The following is a 17055-nucleotide window of genomic DNA, read 5'->3' on the forward strand; positions in this document are numbered from 1 at the left end:
GGGCTTCCCCGCATGGCTCCCCAGCCACGTGCGCCTGGGACGGGGCCAGCCCGGGAAAGGGACTTCCTGGCCGCCCTTCTCCCAGGGGGCGGGACACCCGGGCGCAGGGCCAATGAGGAGCCCTGCGAGGGGGCAAGTCCCATGAGAGAGAGAGAGAGACAGAAGTGCAAGTGCAAGTGCCTCTGTCTCTCTCTCTCTCATGGGACTTGCCGGAGGGCCGTGGGAGGGCCGCATTTACATAGCGCAGGGAGGGCTGTTTGAGGGCCGGATTAAACCGGGCCGCGGGCCGCAAATGGCCCGCGGGCCGGACTTTGGACATGCCTGGTATAGGGTCTCCTGCTTAAGTAGGAGGTTGGACTAAAATACCTTCAAGGTTCCTTCCAACTCTTGTTATATTCAGATGAGAATTTCCTAGGATGTGTATGCACAATTAATTTCAACCAAGTTTGTTGAGTGCTGTCCCAAGTTACCCTTGTGAGATGGGCAGTTATATAAATTTGATTATTAAATAAATAAACAAAGCTCCAGCCCTCTTCAACAACATACTTCCCCTTTAGGCACTTATTATAGTAATCCTTTGCATTTGCCAATGCCCTAGAACAGTGGTGGCGAACCTATGGCACGGGTGCCAGAGGCGGCACTCAGAGCCCACTCTGTGGGCACGCGCACTGTCGCCCCAGTCCTAGGCCTTCAGCTGGGTTTTATAAAACCTTTTCGCTTTAGGCCTCCGCCACCGTGTACAAAAAAAAGGGTTCAATCAATCAGTCAATTTCAATTTCTCACGGGAAAAAAAAAGATCTTGCAAAGTTGGAATTGGTTGAACTTTTTAGTCCCACCCAGTCTGCTGTTACCACCGCAGCCATGCCCACCCAATGGGCCACACCCACCCAATGGGCCACACCCACCCAGCACCCGACGATGCATACGTGGGTTTTGGGTTGCAGTTTGGGCAACTCGGTCTCTAAAAGGTTCGTCATCACTGCCCTAGAAAATCTTACTGCAACAAAAAGGTTTTTTAAAAAAATATTTTTTGAAAGAATCTAAAAGAATATTTTTTTTCACCTCTTCTAAAGCTCCTGTATTTCCACTTGAACTATTCACATACATTTCCAAACATATTATCATTAAAAATCTAATGCACTTTTTAAAAATTGCATTGGTATCTAATCTTACTTCCTGTTCCAGAATCCAGGAGTTCCTTTTCTAAAATGTCAGAATGGGGAAATATTTATTCATGAGAACTCAACTGTGATTTAAAATACACATTGTAGATATGTGTGTGTGTGTGTGTGTGTGTGTGTGTGTATGTATGTGTGGCCTCACGTATGCACTATGTAGCTATGCATAAACTATCTCTGCTTTCTTTATGAAATTATGTAACATAAGGGTGGATCATAACATTCCTGGGCCACTATTAAAGTTGTTGTTAGAGTAATTAATCATAATTGTTTTTGATAATTAATAAAGCTATGTGTTTGCCTGGCATTTATTATGTGTTTGCCTCTGGATCAGGAGCTGTGCAGTCATTGCCAAATGTCCGGCTAAGGGCCAGTGTGCTTAACATAACTAAGAAGTATCTGATAAAAGTTGCTTTGTCCATTTCTACCCCAGCCCACAGTTTATGCAGACAAAGACAACATTAGCATGTTTGGAAATGCAATCTCCGGATTAAGTCTGACAGGCCTATGATAGCTATTTACCCCACTTAGTAACTCCAGAGTTGATGTCTTGTCTGTTCTACACCACTCCAGATTTTGAAAAAGTGGGTATAAAAGTGTTTTATTTTAATATTAATATAGTTGCTTTTTTAAACCTTCTGCTTAACTAGCCTCACCCATGCTGGTTGGTAGCAACGCATGAAGAGACTTGCTGTGTCTCAGCTTTAAAAAAAAACAACTGGGCTAGGAGTTCCCCCTTCCTCTGCGTAGGAGCCCTTGAAAGCACACAAATAATACCAAGTTCTCACCTTTGAGAACAAAAATGACACTTCTGGCAGGATAAAGAACTAGTTGCTGTTAAGAGCTTTCTTTTCCATGGATGGCCCAGTTTTAAACAGGAGCAATATAGCTGATAAAAGGGAAACTAAACCCCCTAAACAAGATGCATTTATTTTAGCATGTAAACATCAGAAGATTTGTTAGGATTTGGGGGGGGGGTGGAGTGGGGTTTTTGCTTGCATCCTAATTACTGCTTAGGGGAAGAAATTATCATTATTTAATTATTATTAAAAAAATTATTATTTAATAATTTTGCTAATAATATTGCTAATAGAAAATTGGATGTCCAAATCAATGGCTCTGGCCTTCATCCCCTACAACTCACTGTCAACAATCATTATAGGCCACCCAGGTTGCTTTTTATCCTTTAGCTTTATCATATCCCATTTCAGCACATTGCTATTCAGTGGGACAGTATTTGCAGATTAGGGCACTGTAGTATGGATGGTGCCATGTTTCAGATCTGAAAAGGTACTTTGAAACAGCAGGGCAATTCCTGGAAAAATACTTATTTGAATTAAGGAGGCACTCATATTTACTACAAACAAGCATCAATTGCATATTTATCTTCTCAGTTTCTCTATCTGATTGAAAATGATAGACAGAGCTAAGGAAGTTGAATAGAATAGAGCTGAAAGGGACCATGGAGGTCTTCTAGTCCAGCCCCCTGCTCACATGTTTCTGTCAGAAACAAAATGTTTGGACAAATCATGGTTCCAGAAAACTTGCTGAGTAAGGTAATTTTGGGGGGAGCCACTAGATGGAATGAACTGAGCTATCTTAGAAAAGAGGGCAGCTTTCACTCAAGTAGTATCCACATTCTACTGTCTGGACAAATCCCTGAAGTTTTCAAGGAAAGATTTTCAGAAGTAGTTTGTCATTGCTTTCTTCCTAAGTCTGAGAAAGAGGCTCAAAGTCTGCCAGGATTAGAACTCCCATCTCCCAGTCTCTAGCCTGGTGCCTTAACCACAACATCAAACATGTACTTGGCACATGTAAATCTGATATATAGTCCAAGGAAACTTTGTCCCCAGCTCCCTGTGTGGAGGGGAGGGGGTGCAACAATCTAGTTGGCTTGTTCACAAAAAGCTTGCCAGAATAAGCGCAACAAAGAACATCTGCCTTGACATCTGCCTGTGTATTTCAGTGTCAGAATCCCATTTAAAGGGAATCTCCTTGGTAAATTTAGTTAGTGGTGTGATTAGTATAGCAAAATTAAAATCAAATTTATATTTAAAACTGATGAATCTGATGAAATGATGTACCGGTATATTCAGAATACTGCTGCAGAGTGGGGCTCCCAAAACAGAATACATCTTAATCTGACAGATTTCTATTTACATTATTGTTGAGGAAATATAAACGCCCTAATAACCTAACACAGGGATATAAAAACACAGCTTAGTGTAGAGGCTAAATTACAAAGATGTTCAGTGTTGGAAGCAGGATCTTCAGAAAAGAAATGAATAGTTCAAATATAGAATTTCTAAAAAAAAATAATTAAAAATATAATTTCTAAATGCCAAAGACCGATCTCACCCACATTTTAATTTACGTTAATTCTTTCAACAAGCAGGAAAAGTAGTTAAATATTTATACCCTTTCACACAAATCCAGATATACCCCCCAAAACCAATGTAATACAAAATTATGTTCCAAGAGTGTAAAAAATAGGGAGAAGCAGACAGCAATCCCTAATGGTTACAGAATTTAGGAGTGCCAGCCTTTTTCTTAATAAAAAGAAAACACTGGTGGAAATGAAGAGGGGAAGCTATTGTCAGTTCTCATCAATAAACTCTTTCAGGAAAACTAATTTTGTCCCTGATGCTGGGTACTTGTGTTTTTCAGGAAACAAAGTTCTAGGAAAGCAATCGACAGTAGCCAGAAAATTGGAGAAGGGGTCAGAGTCTGTACTTCTTCCTTTCAAAACATATGAGACTAGGCCCTATTTTTGGCAGGAGAGATAGGAGAAGTTCCATGTGTGGAGTAGTGAATGGTGAGGATTTTAGGTCCTGCAAGCCATGAATTTTGCATGCTGAATAATCAAAAGTTCTGATGTCCTGCACTGTGGGTCTGAAGCCAGTCCAATTTCCCAAGATTACAGGAAATGGGGATGCTACATAAAGTTGCAGGAAGTTTCAGTCTTTGCTGGTGGTGAGGAGGTTCAATGCACTCTGTGATAAGCCTTGAGCAGAAGAGTCAGCTGGCAAGAGTCTAGCTCTACAAATCTTGAGCACTTGGCTTGCAAAAGGCCATTTCCTCCCATAAGTACAAAGCTGATGCTTCAGGCATAAGAAAGATCATTAGACCAAATACAAATCTGATTTGAAATCAGCCCAAAGGAAAATCCTCGAGTCTTTAGAATAGAATAGAGCTGGAAGGGACCTTGGAGGTCTTCTAGTCCAGCCCCCTGCTCAAGCAGAAGAACCTATACCATCTCAGACAGTTGATTGTCTAGTAGTCTCTTCTTAAAAATCTTCAGGGATGGAGCGCCCAGAATTTCTGGAGGCAAGCTGTTCCACTGGTTGATTGTCCTGTCAGGAAATTTCTCTTTAATTCCAGGTTGCTTCTCTCTTTGATCGGTTTCCAACCATTGTTTCTCGTCCTTCCCTCTGGTGCTCGGGTGAACAATATGACCCCCTCTTCCTTGTGGCAGCCCCTCAGATACTGGAATACTGCTATCATGTCTCCTCTATTTCTTCTTTTCTTTAGACTAGCCAAACCCAAGTCCCGCAGCCATTCTTCGTATGTTTTAGTCTCCAGGCCTTTGATCATCTTAGTTGCTCTTCTCTGATTTTTTTCCAAACTCTCAACATCTTTTTTGTGATATGGTGACCAAAATTGGCTGCAGTATTCCAGGTGTATTACTAGGGTTTTATAACACAGTACTAATACTTTGTGTGATCTTGATTCTATGCCTCTGTTTATATAACCCAGGATTGTATTAGATTTTTTGGTTGCTGCTCCACAATGCTGGCTCATAGTCAAGTGATTGTCCACTAGGATTCCAAGGTCCCTCTCACAGTTACTGTTTTTAAGCCATGTATCGCCCAATCAATACTTGTAACTTTGATTTTTCCTGCCTAAATGTAAAACTTTGCTTTTCTCCACATTGAAACTCATTTTGTTGGATAGGGCCCGTTGTTCAAATTTGTCAAAATCTTTTTGGATCCTGAGTTTGTCTTCTGGGGTGTTGGCTACTCCTGTCAGTTTGATGTAATCTGCAAATTTGATGAGTTCCCCTTCAATTCCCTCATCTAAGTCAATTATGAAGATATTGAAGAGTATTGGATCTAAGACAGAACCTTGTGGTACCCCACTGCTTACTTCTTTCCATGTGGATGTAGTGCCATTGAGGACTACTCATTGAGTACGGTTTGTCAGCCAGCTACAGATCCATCTGGTGGTTATGTTGTCTGTTCCACCTTTTTCTGGCTTACCAAGGAGTAGGTTGTGGTCTACTTTATCAAATGCCTTACTGAAATCTAAGTATACTACTGTACCTCCACAGCATTTCGTTGGTCTACTAGTTTAGTCACTTTATCGAAGAATTGGGAATATATGTGTTCAAAAAAAGGGACCATAGGGATGATGGTCACAGAAATTAGGATGAGAAAATGGATATAGGTTGCAGGTATCTAATTCTNCTGAATGGAGACAAAAGCCACTGCATAACCAACCAGAGGTTCCTTTTTAAGAGCAATCCCATTCTGATAAAAATGTCCACATCTATTCGAGGAGATATAGATGCTTCCTTCAGATTTTCCCCATCCAAATGAAGGATATGGAGGATTTGGAACGAGATTTCCAGCTAAGATTACCACTTTCCAATAGAGGTGAAAGCACGAAGCAAAACACACAAAACCATTTTAAAAAATCCTTAACTTGCGGTTCCCTAAAGGTTTTATTACTAAAATGTCAACATAGCCACAACATGACAGCATCCCATTAATATCCTGGTCCCAGATCCTAGAGAAAAGCTGGGTCTTTCCAGCCTTCCAGAAAGCTGAAGGGGTTGCCATATAGGTGGGGGGGGGCTGTTGCATTAAATCAGGTGGCATGACAGAAAAGACCCACTTGCTAGAAACCCCCAAGTGACATTGCTTCACCGGTGGGATTGGAGCATGCCCACTCTGCTGAAATGGGCAGAAACCATCAGGGATCTAAAGGCAGCCACCACTGCTTTGAACTGCATCCAGAAGCCTACTTCACCTCTATTTCCACTCTAATGGATGAACCTTCCACATCTGGGCCAACGTTTCTTCTTTCCCATCTTTTCCTATCTTCTGCTCTCCAGTTCCAGAATCTCATTTTGCAGTTGCATTAGCAACTGAAATTTTCACTCCAATAATTGCAAGCAGTCTGTTCCTCAGACATATCCTAAACTTACCTCCTTAATTTCAGAAAGCCGGCCAAGCCTTTGCTACTGGAAGCTACAGTTCACTCTTCAGAGTTTTGAGCACATAGAATAGACCCTTTGCTCAACAGCAAGCACAGTCAGCTTGGTTTGCCACCTCACAGGCAGCCCAGGCGAAAGGAATCTTTGAAAGTGAAAGCCAGGGAAATACTACCTTTTGCTCAGCACCTATAGCTGACTCACAATCTCCTCCCATTCCAGAGGCTGCCCCAATGGACTTGGTTCAGGAAAAACAAAATCCAGTCTTGCAAGAGACTTTACCCATTTCTCTTGCAAGTGATTCATGAGGAAACGATCTCAAAAAGGAACCACAACCTGTACATCTATCTTCAGTCTAAGGTCTTTATTGCCTTGTAAGTCAGAATATAAGGGACTTTCAAGGAACTTAACTACACTCAAGGTAGATTCTCGTTAGATTTTATCTACTTCTCCCTGGGCAGAAACTTTTCCCAAACTCTTGCCCTCAAGATGTGGCAGACTGTCACTTCTGTAATCTGCCAGTATGGCAAATAACCAACTATTATACGTACGAAACAAAGATGTTAACTTAGGGGTTTTTTTCAGGATGAGGTGAGGGAAATTACAGATGTAACTGTACATTTTTAAATGTAAGCCCCAATGGGTCTTTTTCTCCCAAACATCATAGCTACACCATATAGCAACAAAAAGAGTATTTAGGCACTCTGTTGCTAGGGAAATGGAAGTCTTTACCATTTTTATATCATTGCCTAGCTAGCACTTGGTAAGTATTTTATTACAGATGTTTTTTATGGATTTAGCCTGTGGGTTTCCAGAAATACCAAGCTAATATCCCAGGTATTTCTCCACTTTACATTTAATTATGGAACCAACATGCTTTTCTATGGAGACCTCAGGCCATTGGGGTCTTCAGCTCCTCTCCAGTACATGAGTGAAAGAGGCTCAAATCATTTTTAGCTGCACCAGTGTTAAAGTAAACTTTTTCCCTATTATTCCAACAATGCCAATGACACCCTCAAGCTATATATAAAACCTATCAACTTTTGTCATCTAGTAACACAAAAAGAAGTAATTATAGAAGGGAGGCGCAGGTCAGCAACATGTATCCCAATATTATTTGTGCTGATTTTAAAAACAGAGAGACCTTTCAACTCAGATAAGATCCTACGGTCTGGGAAGATTCTTAGACTGATATGCTGATATATTAATATAAAGGAATTGGGTACGTCTAGTCTAGGGAAACAAAGGACGAGGGGTGACATGATAACAATGTTCCAATATTTGAGGAGCTGCCACAAAGAAGAGGGAGTCAAACTATTTTCCAAAGCACCTGAAGGCAAGATAAGAAACAATCAAAGAGAGAAGCAACCTGGAACTAAGGAGAAGTTTACTGACAGTGGAAGGGCTTGCCTTCCGAGGTTGTGGGTGCTTTGTCACTGGAGGTTTTTAAAAAGAGACTAGACAGCCCCTTGTCTGAAATAGTATAGGGTCTCCTGCTTAAGGAGGAGGTTGGACTAAAATACCTTCAAGGTTCCTTCCAACTCTTGTTATATTCAGATGAGAATTTCCTAGGATGTGTATGCACAATTAATTTCAACCAAGTTTGTTGAGTGCTGTCCCAAGTTACCCTTGTGAGATGGGCAGTTATATAAATTTGATTAATAAATAAATAAACAAAGCTCCAGCCCTCTTCAACAACATACTTCCCCTTTAGGCACTTATTATAGTAATCCTTTGCATTTGCCAATGCCCTAGAACAGTGGTGGCGAACCTATGGCACGGGTGCCAGAGGCGGCACTCAGAGCCCACTTTGTGGGCACGCGCACTGTCGCCCCAGTCCTAGGCCTTCAGCTGGGTTTTATAAAACCTTTTCGCTTTAGGCCTCCGCCACCGTGTACAAAAAAAAAAGGGTTCAATCAATCAGTCAATTTCAATTTCTCACGGGGAAAAAAAAGATCTTGCAAAGTTGGAATTGGTTGAACTTTTTAGTCCCACCCAGTCTGCTGTTACCACCGCAGCCATGCCCACCCAATGGGCCACACCCACCCAATGGGCCACACCCACCCAGCACCCGACGATGCATACGTGGGTTTTGGGTTGCAGTTTGGGCAACTCGGTCTCTAAAAGGTTCGTCATCACTGCCCTAGAAAATCTTACTGCAACAAAAAGGTTTTTTAAAAAAATATTTTTTGAAAGAATCTAAAAGAATATTTTTTTTCACATCTTCTAAAGCTCCTGTATTTCCACTTGAACTATTCACATACATTTCCAAACATATTATCATTAAAAATCTAATGCACTTTTTAAAAATTGCATTGGTATCTAATCTTACTTCCTGTTCCAGAATCCAGGAGTTCCTTTTCTAAAATGTCAGAATGGGGAAATATTTACTCATGAGAAGTCAACTGTGATTTAAAATACACATTGTAGATATGTGTGTGTGTGTGTGTGTGTGTGTGTGTGTGTGTGTATGTATGTATGTGTGGCCTCACGTATGCACTATGTAGCTATGCATAAACTATCTCTGCTTTCTTTATGGAATTATGTAACATAAGGGTGGATCATAACATTCCTGGGCCACTATTAAAGTTGTTGTTAGAGTAATTAATCATAATTGTTTTTGATAATTAATAAAGCTATGTGTTTGCCTGGCATTTATTATGTGTTTGCCTCTGGATCAGGAGCTGTGCAGTCATTGCCAAATGTCCGGCTAAGGGCCAGTGTGCTTAACATAACTAAGAAGTATCTGATAAAAGTTGCTTTGTCCATTTCTACCCCAGCCCACAGTTTATGCAGACAAAGACAACATTAGCATGTTTGGAAATGCAATCTCCCGATTAAGTCTGACAGGCCTATGATAGCTATTTACCCCACTTAGTAACTCCAGAGTTGATGTCTTGTCTGTTCCACACCACTCCAGATTTTGAAAAAGTGGGTATAAAAGTGTTTTATTTTAATATTAATATAGTTGCTTTTTTAAACCTTCTGCTTGACTAGCCTCGCCCATGCTGGTTGGTAGCAACGCATGAAGAGACTTGCTGTGTCTCAGCTTTAAAAAAAAACAACTGGGCTAGGAGTTCCCCCTTCCTCTGCGTAGGAGCCCTTGAAAGCACACAAATAATACCAAGTTCTCACCTTTGAGAACAAAAATGACACTTCTGGCAGGATAAAGAACTAGTTGCTGTTAAGAGCTTTCTTTTCCATGGATGGCCCAGTTTTAAACTGGAGCAATATAGCTGATACAAGGGAAACTAAACCCCCTAAACAAGATGCATTTATTTTAGCATGTAAACATCAGAAGATTTGTTAGGATTTTGGGGGGGGGGGGTGGAGTGGGGTTTTTGCTTGCATCCTAATTACTGCTTGGGGGAAGAAATTATCATTATTTAATTATTATTAAAAAAAATATTATTTAAGATGCTAACCTTCCAGCCCAGCCTAAAAATATTGCTAATAGAAAATTGGATGTCCAAATCAATGGCTCTGGCCTTCATCCCCTACAACTCACTGTCAACAATCATGATAGGCCACCCTGGTTGCTTTTTATCCTTTAGCTTTATCATATCCCATTTCAGCACATTGCTATTCAGTGGGACAGTATTTGCAGATTAGGGCACTGTAGTATGGATGGTGCCATGCTTCAGATCTGAAAAGGTACTTTGAAACAGCAGGGCAATTCCTGGAAAAATACTTATTTGAATTAAGGAGGCACTCATATTTACTACAAACAAGCATCAATTGCATATTTATCTTCTCAGTTTCTCTATCTGATTGAAAATGATAGATAGAGCTAAGGAAGTTGAATAGAATAGAGCTGAAAGGGACCATGGAGGTCTTCTAGTCCAGCCCCCTGCTCACATGTTTCTGTCAGAAACAAAATGTTTGGACAAATCATGGTTCCAGAAAACTTGCTGAGTAAGGTAATTTTGGGGGAAGCCACTAGATGGAATGAACTGAGCTATCTTAGAAAAGAGGGCAGCTTTCACTCAAGTAGTATCCACATTCTACTGTCTGGACAAATCCCTGAAGTTTTCAAGGAAAGATTTTTAGAAGTAGTTTGTCATTGCTTTCTTCCTAAGTCTGAGAAAGAGGCTCAAAGTCTGCCAGGATTAGAACTCCCATCTCCCAGTCTCTAGCCTGGTGCCTTAACCACAACATCAAACATGTACTTGGCACATGTAAATCTGATATATAGTCCAAGGAAACTTTGTCCCCAGCTCCCTGTGTGGAGGGGAGGGGATGCAACAATCTAGCTGGCTTGTTCACAAAAAGCTTGCCAGAATAAGCGCAACAAAGAACATCTGCCTTGACATCTGCCTGTGTATTTCAGTGTCAGAATCCCATTTAAAGGGAATCTCCTTGGTAAATTTAGTTAGTGGTGTGATTAGTATAGCAAAATTAAAATCAAATTTATATTTAAAACTGATGAATCTGATGAAATGATGTATATTCAGAATACTGCTGCAGAGTGGGGCTCCCAAAACAGAATACATCTTAATCTAACAGATTTCTATTTACATTATTGTTGAGGAAATATAAACGCCCTAATAACCTAACACAGGGATATAAAAACACAGCTTAGTGTAGAGGCTAAATTACAAAGATGTTCAGTGTTGGAAGCAGGATCTTCAGAAAAAAATGAATAGTTCAAATATAGAATTTCTAAAAAATCATTAAAAATATAATTTCTAAATGCCAAAGATGCAGTGATCGATCTCACCCACATTTTAATTTACGTTAATTCTTTCAACAAGCAGGAAAAGTAGTTAAATATTTATACCCTTTCACACAAATCCAGATATACCCCCCAAAACCAATGTAATACAAAATTATGTTCCAAGAGTGTAAAAAATAGGGAGAAGCAGACAGCAATCCCTAATGGTTACAGAATTTAGGAGTGCCAACCTTTTTCTTAATAAAAAGAAAACACTGGTGGAAATGAAGAGGGGAAGCTATTGTCAGTTCTCATCAATAAACTCTTTCAGGCAAACTAATTTTGTCCCTGACGCTGGGTACTTGTGTTTTTCAGGAAACAAAGTTCTAGGAAAGCAATCGACAGTAGCCAGAAAATTGGAGAAGGGGTCAGAGTCTGTACTTCTTCCTTTCAAAACATATGAGACAAGGCCCTATTTTTGGCAGGAGAGATAGGAGAAGTTCCATGTGTGGAGTAGTGAATGGTGAGGATTTTAGGTCCTGCAAGCCATGAATTTTGCATGCTGAATAATCAAAAGTTCTGATGTCCTGCACTGTGGGTCTGAAGCCAGTCCAATTTCCCAAGTTTACAGGAAATGGGGATGCTCCATAAAGTTGCAGGAAGTTCCAGTCTTTGCTGGTGGTGAGGAGGTTCAATGCACTCTGCCATAAGCCTTGAGCAGAAGAGTCAGCTGGCAAGAGTCTAGCTCTACAAGTCTTGAGCACTTGGCTTGCAAAAGGCCATTTCCTCCCATAAGTACAAAGCTGATGCTTCAGGCATAAGAAAGATCATTAGACCAAATACAAATCTGATTTGAAATCAGCCCAAAGGAAAATCCTCGAGACTTTAGAATAGAATAGAGCTGGAAGGGACCTTGGAGGTCTTCTAGTCCAACCCCCTGCTCAAGCAGAAGAACCTATACCATCTCAGACAGTTGATTGTCTAGTCTCTTCTTAAAAATCTCCAGGGATGGAGCGCCCAGAATTTCTGGAGGCAAGCTGTTCCACTGGTTGATTGTCCTGTCAGGAAATTTCTCTTTAATTCCAGGTTGCTTCTCTCTTTGATCGGTTTCCAACCATTGTTTCTCGCCCTTCCCTCTGGTGCTCGGGTGAACAATATGACCCCCTCTTCCTTGTGGCAGCCCCTCAGATACTGGAATACTGCTCTCATGTCTCCTCTATTTCTTCTTTTCTTTAGACTAGCCAAACCCAAGTCCCGCAGCCATTCTTCGTATGTTTTAGTCTCCAGGCCTTTGATCATCTTAGTTGCTCTTCTCTGAATTTTTTCCAAACTCTCAACATCTTTTTTGTGATATGGTGACCAAAATTGGCTGCAGTATTCCAGGTGTATTAATAGGGTTTTATAACACAGTAGTAATACTTCGTGTGATCTTGATTCTATGCCTCTGTTTATATAACCCAGGATTGTATTAGATTTTTTGGTTGCTGCTCCACAATGCTGGCTCATAGTCAAGTGATTGTCCACTAGGATTCCAAGGTCCCTCTCACAGTTACTGTTTTTAAGCCATGTATCGCCCAATCAGTACTTGTAACTTTGATTTTTCCTGCCTAAATGTAAAACTTTGCTTTTCTCCACATTGAAACTCATTTTGTTGGATAGGGCCCGTTGTTCAAATTTGTCAAAATCTTTTTGGATCCTGAGTTTGTCTTCTGGGGTGTTGGCTACTCCTGTCAGTTTGATGTAATCTGCAAATTTGATGAGTTCCCCTTCAATTCCTTCATCTAAGTCAATTATGAAGATATTGAAGAGTATTGGATCTAAGACAGAACCTTGTGGTACCCCACTGCTTACTTCTTTCCATGTGGATGTAGTGCCATTGAGGACTACTCATTGAGTACGGTTTGTCAGCCAGCTACAGATCCATCTGGTGGTTATGTTGTCTGTTCCACCTTTTTCTAGCTTACCAAGGAATAGGTTGTGGTCTACTTTATCAAATGCCTTACTGAAATCTAAGTATACTACTGTACCTCCACAGCATTTCGTTGGTCTACTAGTTTAGTCACTTTATCGAAGAATTGGGAATATATGTGTTCAAAAAAAGGGACCATAGGGATGATGGTCACAGAAATTAGGATGAGAAAATGGATATAGGTTGCAGGTATCTAATTCTTATTTTAATATAGAGGGGGGGAAAATAAGGATAAGATTTGTATAACAGTGGAATAGTCTACCTAGGGAAGTTGTGAGTTCTCATCTCTGGAGGTTTTTAAGAAGAGTTGGAGCAGTCACTTCTCAAGACTGGATTAACTGGCTTCCCTGCATACTGCAGAGGGATGGATTGGAGGGTCTTTGAGATCAATTCCAACCCTGCAGATCTACTACTCTGTGTGTTATTCACATTGGGAAAGGAAGGGAGTAAATCTGCCGGGATTTTTCAGAGTCAGGGGAAGTGGTTGTTGATATTTCTGCCATAGCAGCAGCAGCAACAGCAGTTAACAGATATTAGCCTGGAATTGGTACAGAAACTATCCCACTGTCTAATGCATCATTTGAGCTAACTGGTCCAGTTGGGCTGCAACTTGAGTTCTGATACTGGAGCAAAGAACTGGTTTGCCGATTCATGTTTATAGAGTTATAAGAGGATTGTTCAATCTCGAGCGTTGAAGCAGAAGTTTTCCTCCCATAGTGTTGGGAAGAGGAGGCGGCACATCATGCTGTCAGACTTCACTCCAGGTATGACAGTGCATCTCAACTCTCCAGAGACTCAGCTCCTCAGTCAGGAACTTGCTTACAACACAAGCATCATGGATATGGTCGAGGCTTATGGGGAATGCAGAAATAAAGCCCTATTGTTATGGCTCCAGAGTTTAAATTCTTGGTCTGGTCTTCCTGCCTTTTCAACAATAACTTTTTGGCAGTTTTTCCAGCGACAGGAATGAGCTTGATCTGCTTATTGTTGACATAATCTTACTCAAGCAACACTGGTTCTTGCCCCACCTTTCTCAGGAAAGGCTTTATGCTCTATGCCTCTGATACTGTCTGCCATTCTGCTTGCTGATTGCCTAAGCTTGTAAATATACATTGCTACCAAAGACAAGGAAATAGTTGACCTGCTAGTAGCTTTGCATATATAAGTAAGAAAGGAGGAAAAACCCCTCTTGACAATATCACCTTTAGATTATTTTTCTTACACTGTGTTCTAACAGTTTCTATAAATCTGTTCTGGGAAATGGTCAAGCGAAGAAATCCTTTGGCACACATAACAATAGTAATAGCACTTAGACTTATATAGCACTTCATAAGTGTTTTGCAGCCCTCTCTAAGTCAGTGGTTCTCAACCTTTTTAATGCCGTGACCCCCAACCGGTCATAAGTCGAGGACTAAACTGGTCGTAAGTCGAGGACTAAACCGGTCGTAAGTCGAGGACTAAACTGGTCGTAACTCGAGGACTACCCAACCGGTCGTACGTCAAGGACTTTCCCTGCCCGGGAGCACCGCGCATGCGTGCTTCCGCCCCCTGCGCCGGCCGAGGCGTAGCTGGCAAGCGGCAGAGACGGAGCAGGCCGACCACCAGTTGGCCCAGCTCAAGGGAGGTAAGGCACCCGCCGGAAAAGGGGAAAAAAAGGGCGGACAGCCTTGCTTGGCGACCCCCGTGAAATGGTCGATCGACCCCAAATGGGGTCGCGACCCATAGGTTGAGAACCGCTGCTCTAAGTGGTCTACAGAGTCAGCATATTGCCCCCAACAATCTGGGTCCTCATTTTATTGACCTCGGAAGGATGGAAGACTGAGTCAATCTTAAGCCAGTCAGGATTGAACTCCAGGCTGTGGGCAAAGTTTGCCTGCAATGCTGCCTTCTAACCACTGCGCCACCAGAGCTCCCTATGCATGATTTGTACAGTTGTGTGCTTTTGGGGGCAAGAAAATGTCCAGTTATGAGCAGCTGGTGGTTCTAGACAGAAAAAGCCAGCTCCTTGGAGACAGAGCACGCAAGGCAATCACAGAAACTAAACCAGCAATGAGTGGAGCAATCTAGCACAGAATGTAGGAATGCACTACACCTCCCACTTCTACAATTTGTAGGATCGATCTCCTTCTCCCTTAAAGTGAAGAATCTTCTCCTTTATCCTAACTCTTTGTCCACCATGAAGAAAAAAAGAATGGGAACATAGGTTTCTTTTCCCTTAATGATCAAAAAATACCTGGGAAGTATTTTGAATCTTAAGAATGACCTACAGAGAAACATTTTCTCTTTTTCATACAAATACACTTATACACACATAGATTCATTGGCTCTAGATAGGATGCTTGACACTGTTAAATGTTAGACTATTGAGCTCATTAGGAATGAGCGTAACCTTTTTCTACAAGATGCTACATGGTGCAATATAATTCAGTTATAATTATTTTTTAAAAAAGTAATCAATCAGTCAAATCCAGGTAGTAATCAAAGTTAGCCTATTTTCTGTGAATTGCTCCATAACTACCTATCCCTATTTTCATTTCTAAAATTACACAAGGAAGTTTTGAGAAATGTTTCATTACTTACAGATTTCCTACTACTCTCTTGAGAGGACCTCTTATCTTCATTGGCAACAATTTCAAATTCAGATGAGGATCCCTTGAAAGAAAGAGGGGGGGGGGGAGAGAAAGCACATTTAAATGCTTTGTTTTGCTTTTAATTATGTAACCTGATGGTCAGATAGCCTTAGAACAATAACAAAAACTGCAACCTACAACAAAATGTTGTAGTATAGCTTTATTTGTTAACCAGAATGTTTCTTTTAAAGGGGTCCAGTCAGGCAGTCACACACTGTCACCAGGATACAGGAAAAGCTTAGTTACCCAATCTCCTCACCTGTGTTGTTTCAGATAACTATCAACAACTCTTGAAAGCTGAGATTTTGGGGTAAGAGAGTTATATATTTTTATATTTTTCTATAAGCCTCATGCTCTGCAATTTTAGCACTGCTCTGGCCACTCAAGAGTTAATTTCACGTCATAATATAAGTCATGCGGCATCGAATTCAAAGTGAAATAAATAAAGTGAAATAAATCCTACCAGCTATGGACACTGAACTATTATGGACACTATACTATTAACTTCTATATCTTCACTGCATCCTAGCAGACAAATTCAGTGCATACATTTCATTCCCCAAATAAATTGAGACATCAACTACTACGTATGCCTAACTGCTTGGTTCATTTGTTTATTTGTGGTCATAGCTATAAAAAATACTCAAGACTGATTTCTTACACTGGAAGATGGCTTCTGTGCTGCTTTTTCTAGGTTCTTCTCACCCTCGACCGGAATATCAGAGGACGAGCAAAGTTCTGGAATCCCACCTATTAAAAAAAGTGAATTAGTGAGCCTTAAGAGTCCTGACTCTGTGGGCAGAAATAAGCACAATGAGAAGAAAAAGAAAGAGGAGGGGAAGAAGAGGAGACTAAATAGATATTTGGACAGAATGAAAAAGCCATGCCCTGCAGTTACAGGAAATAGATTCTGAGGTTTTATAGAAAACACAACCATTATTTGCACTTAACCAATTCCTTGTTTAAGAAAACCCCAATCAGATATGTCAATGAGTCTAAAGTCCTTTTTGCCTTCTTCTTCTTAAGAGGTTCTAATAAGCCTGAAAGACTAACAAAAATCCACATGTCACATTATCTTTCCATATGGTATAAGTGGCTGGTCTCTGGGGCAACGTTTGTGTGTGATGCAAATGTATATAAATGACATTTGATCAAAGTCAGCTGGAATTTCCCCCTTTTCCTCCTGGGCTTAGCACACTGTAATATTGAAAGATCAAAATTATTCCTCAGCTTTTCCATTTGCTGTTAATTTACCTTTTAAAAGAAGATAATCATCGAAGTTTAGAAACCTTTTACATATTTTAAATCTTACTTAAAATACAAATATGTACAGTCTATTGAGATAAATGGTACACTATTACATTTTCTAAGATTAACAGAGGCTTCCCTGTGAGCCTTTCCATTTGGAT

General features: G+C 40.7%; 1 protein-coding gene across 1 annotated transcript in view; it reads right to left on the reverse strand.

Moving 5' to 3' along the window:
• The window catches only part of TNIP1 (TNFAIP3 interacting protein 1), a 71629-nt gene that overhangs the window by 27101 nt on the left and 27473 nt on the right, over positions 1-17055 (reverse strand). The window contains exons 4-5 of the mRNA XM_015824210.1: positions 16308-16396; positions 15597-15668 (exon numbers count right to left, since the gene is read on the reverse strand). Of these exons, the coding sequence (XP_015679696.1) occupies positions 15597-15668; positions 16308-16396 (161 nt within the window). The remainder of the gene's footprint in view (positions 1-15596; positions 15669-16307; positions 16397-17055) is intronic.

Source organism: Protobothrops mucrosquamatus, unplaced genomic scaffold, assembly GCF_001527695.2.
Source record: "Protobothrops mucrosquamatus isolate PMUCROS unplaced genomic scaffold, P.Mucros_1.0 scaffold2159, whole genome shotgun sequence".
NCBI lineage: Eukaryota > Metazoa > Chordata > Lepidosauria > Squamata > Viperidae > Protobothrops > Protobothrops mucrosquamatus.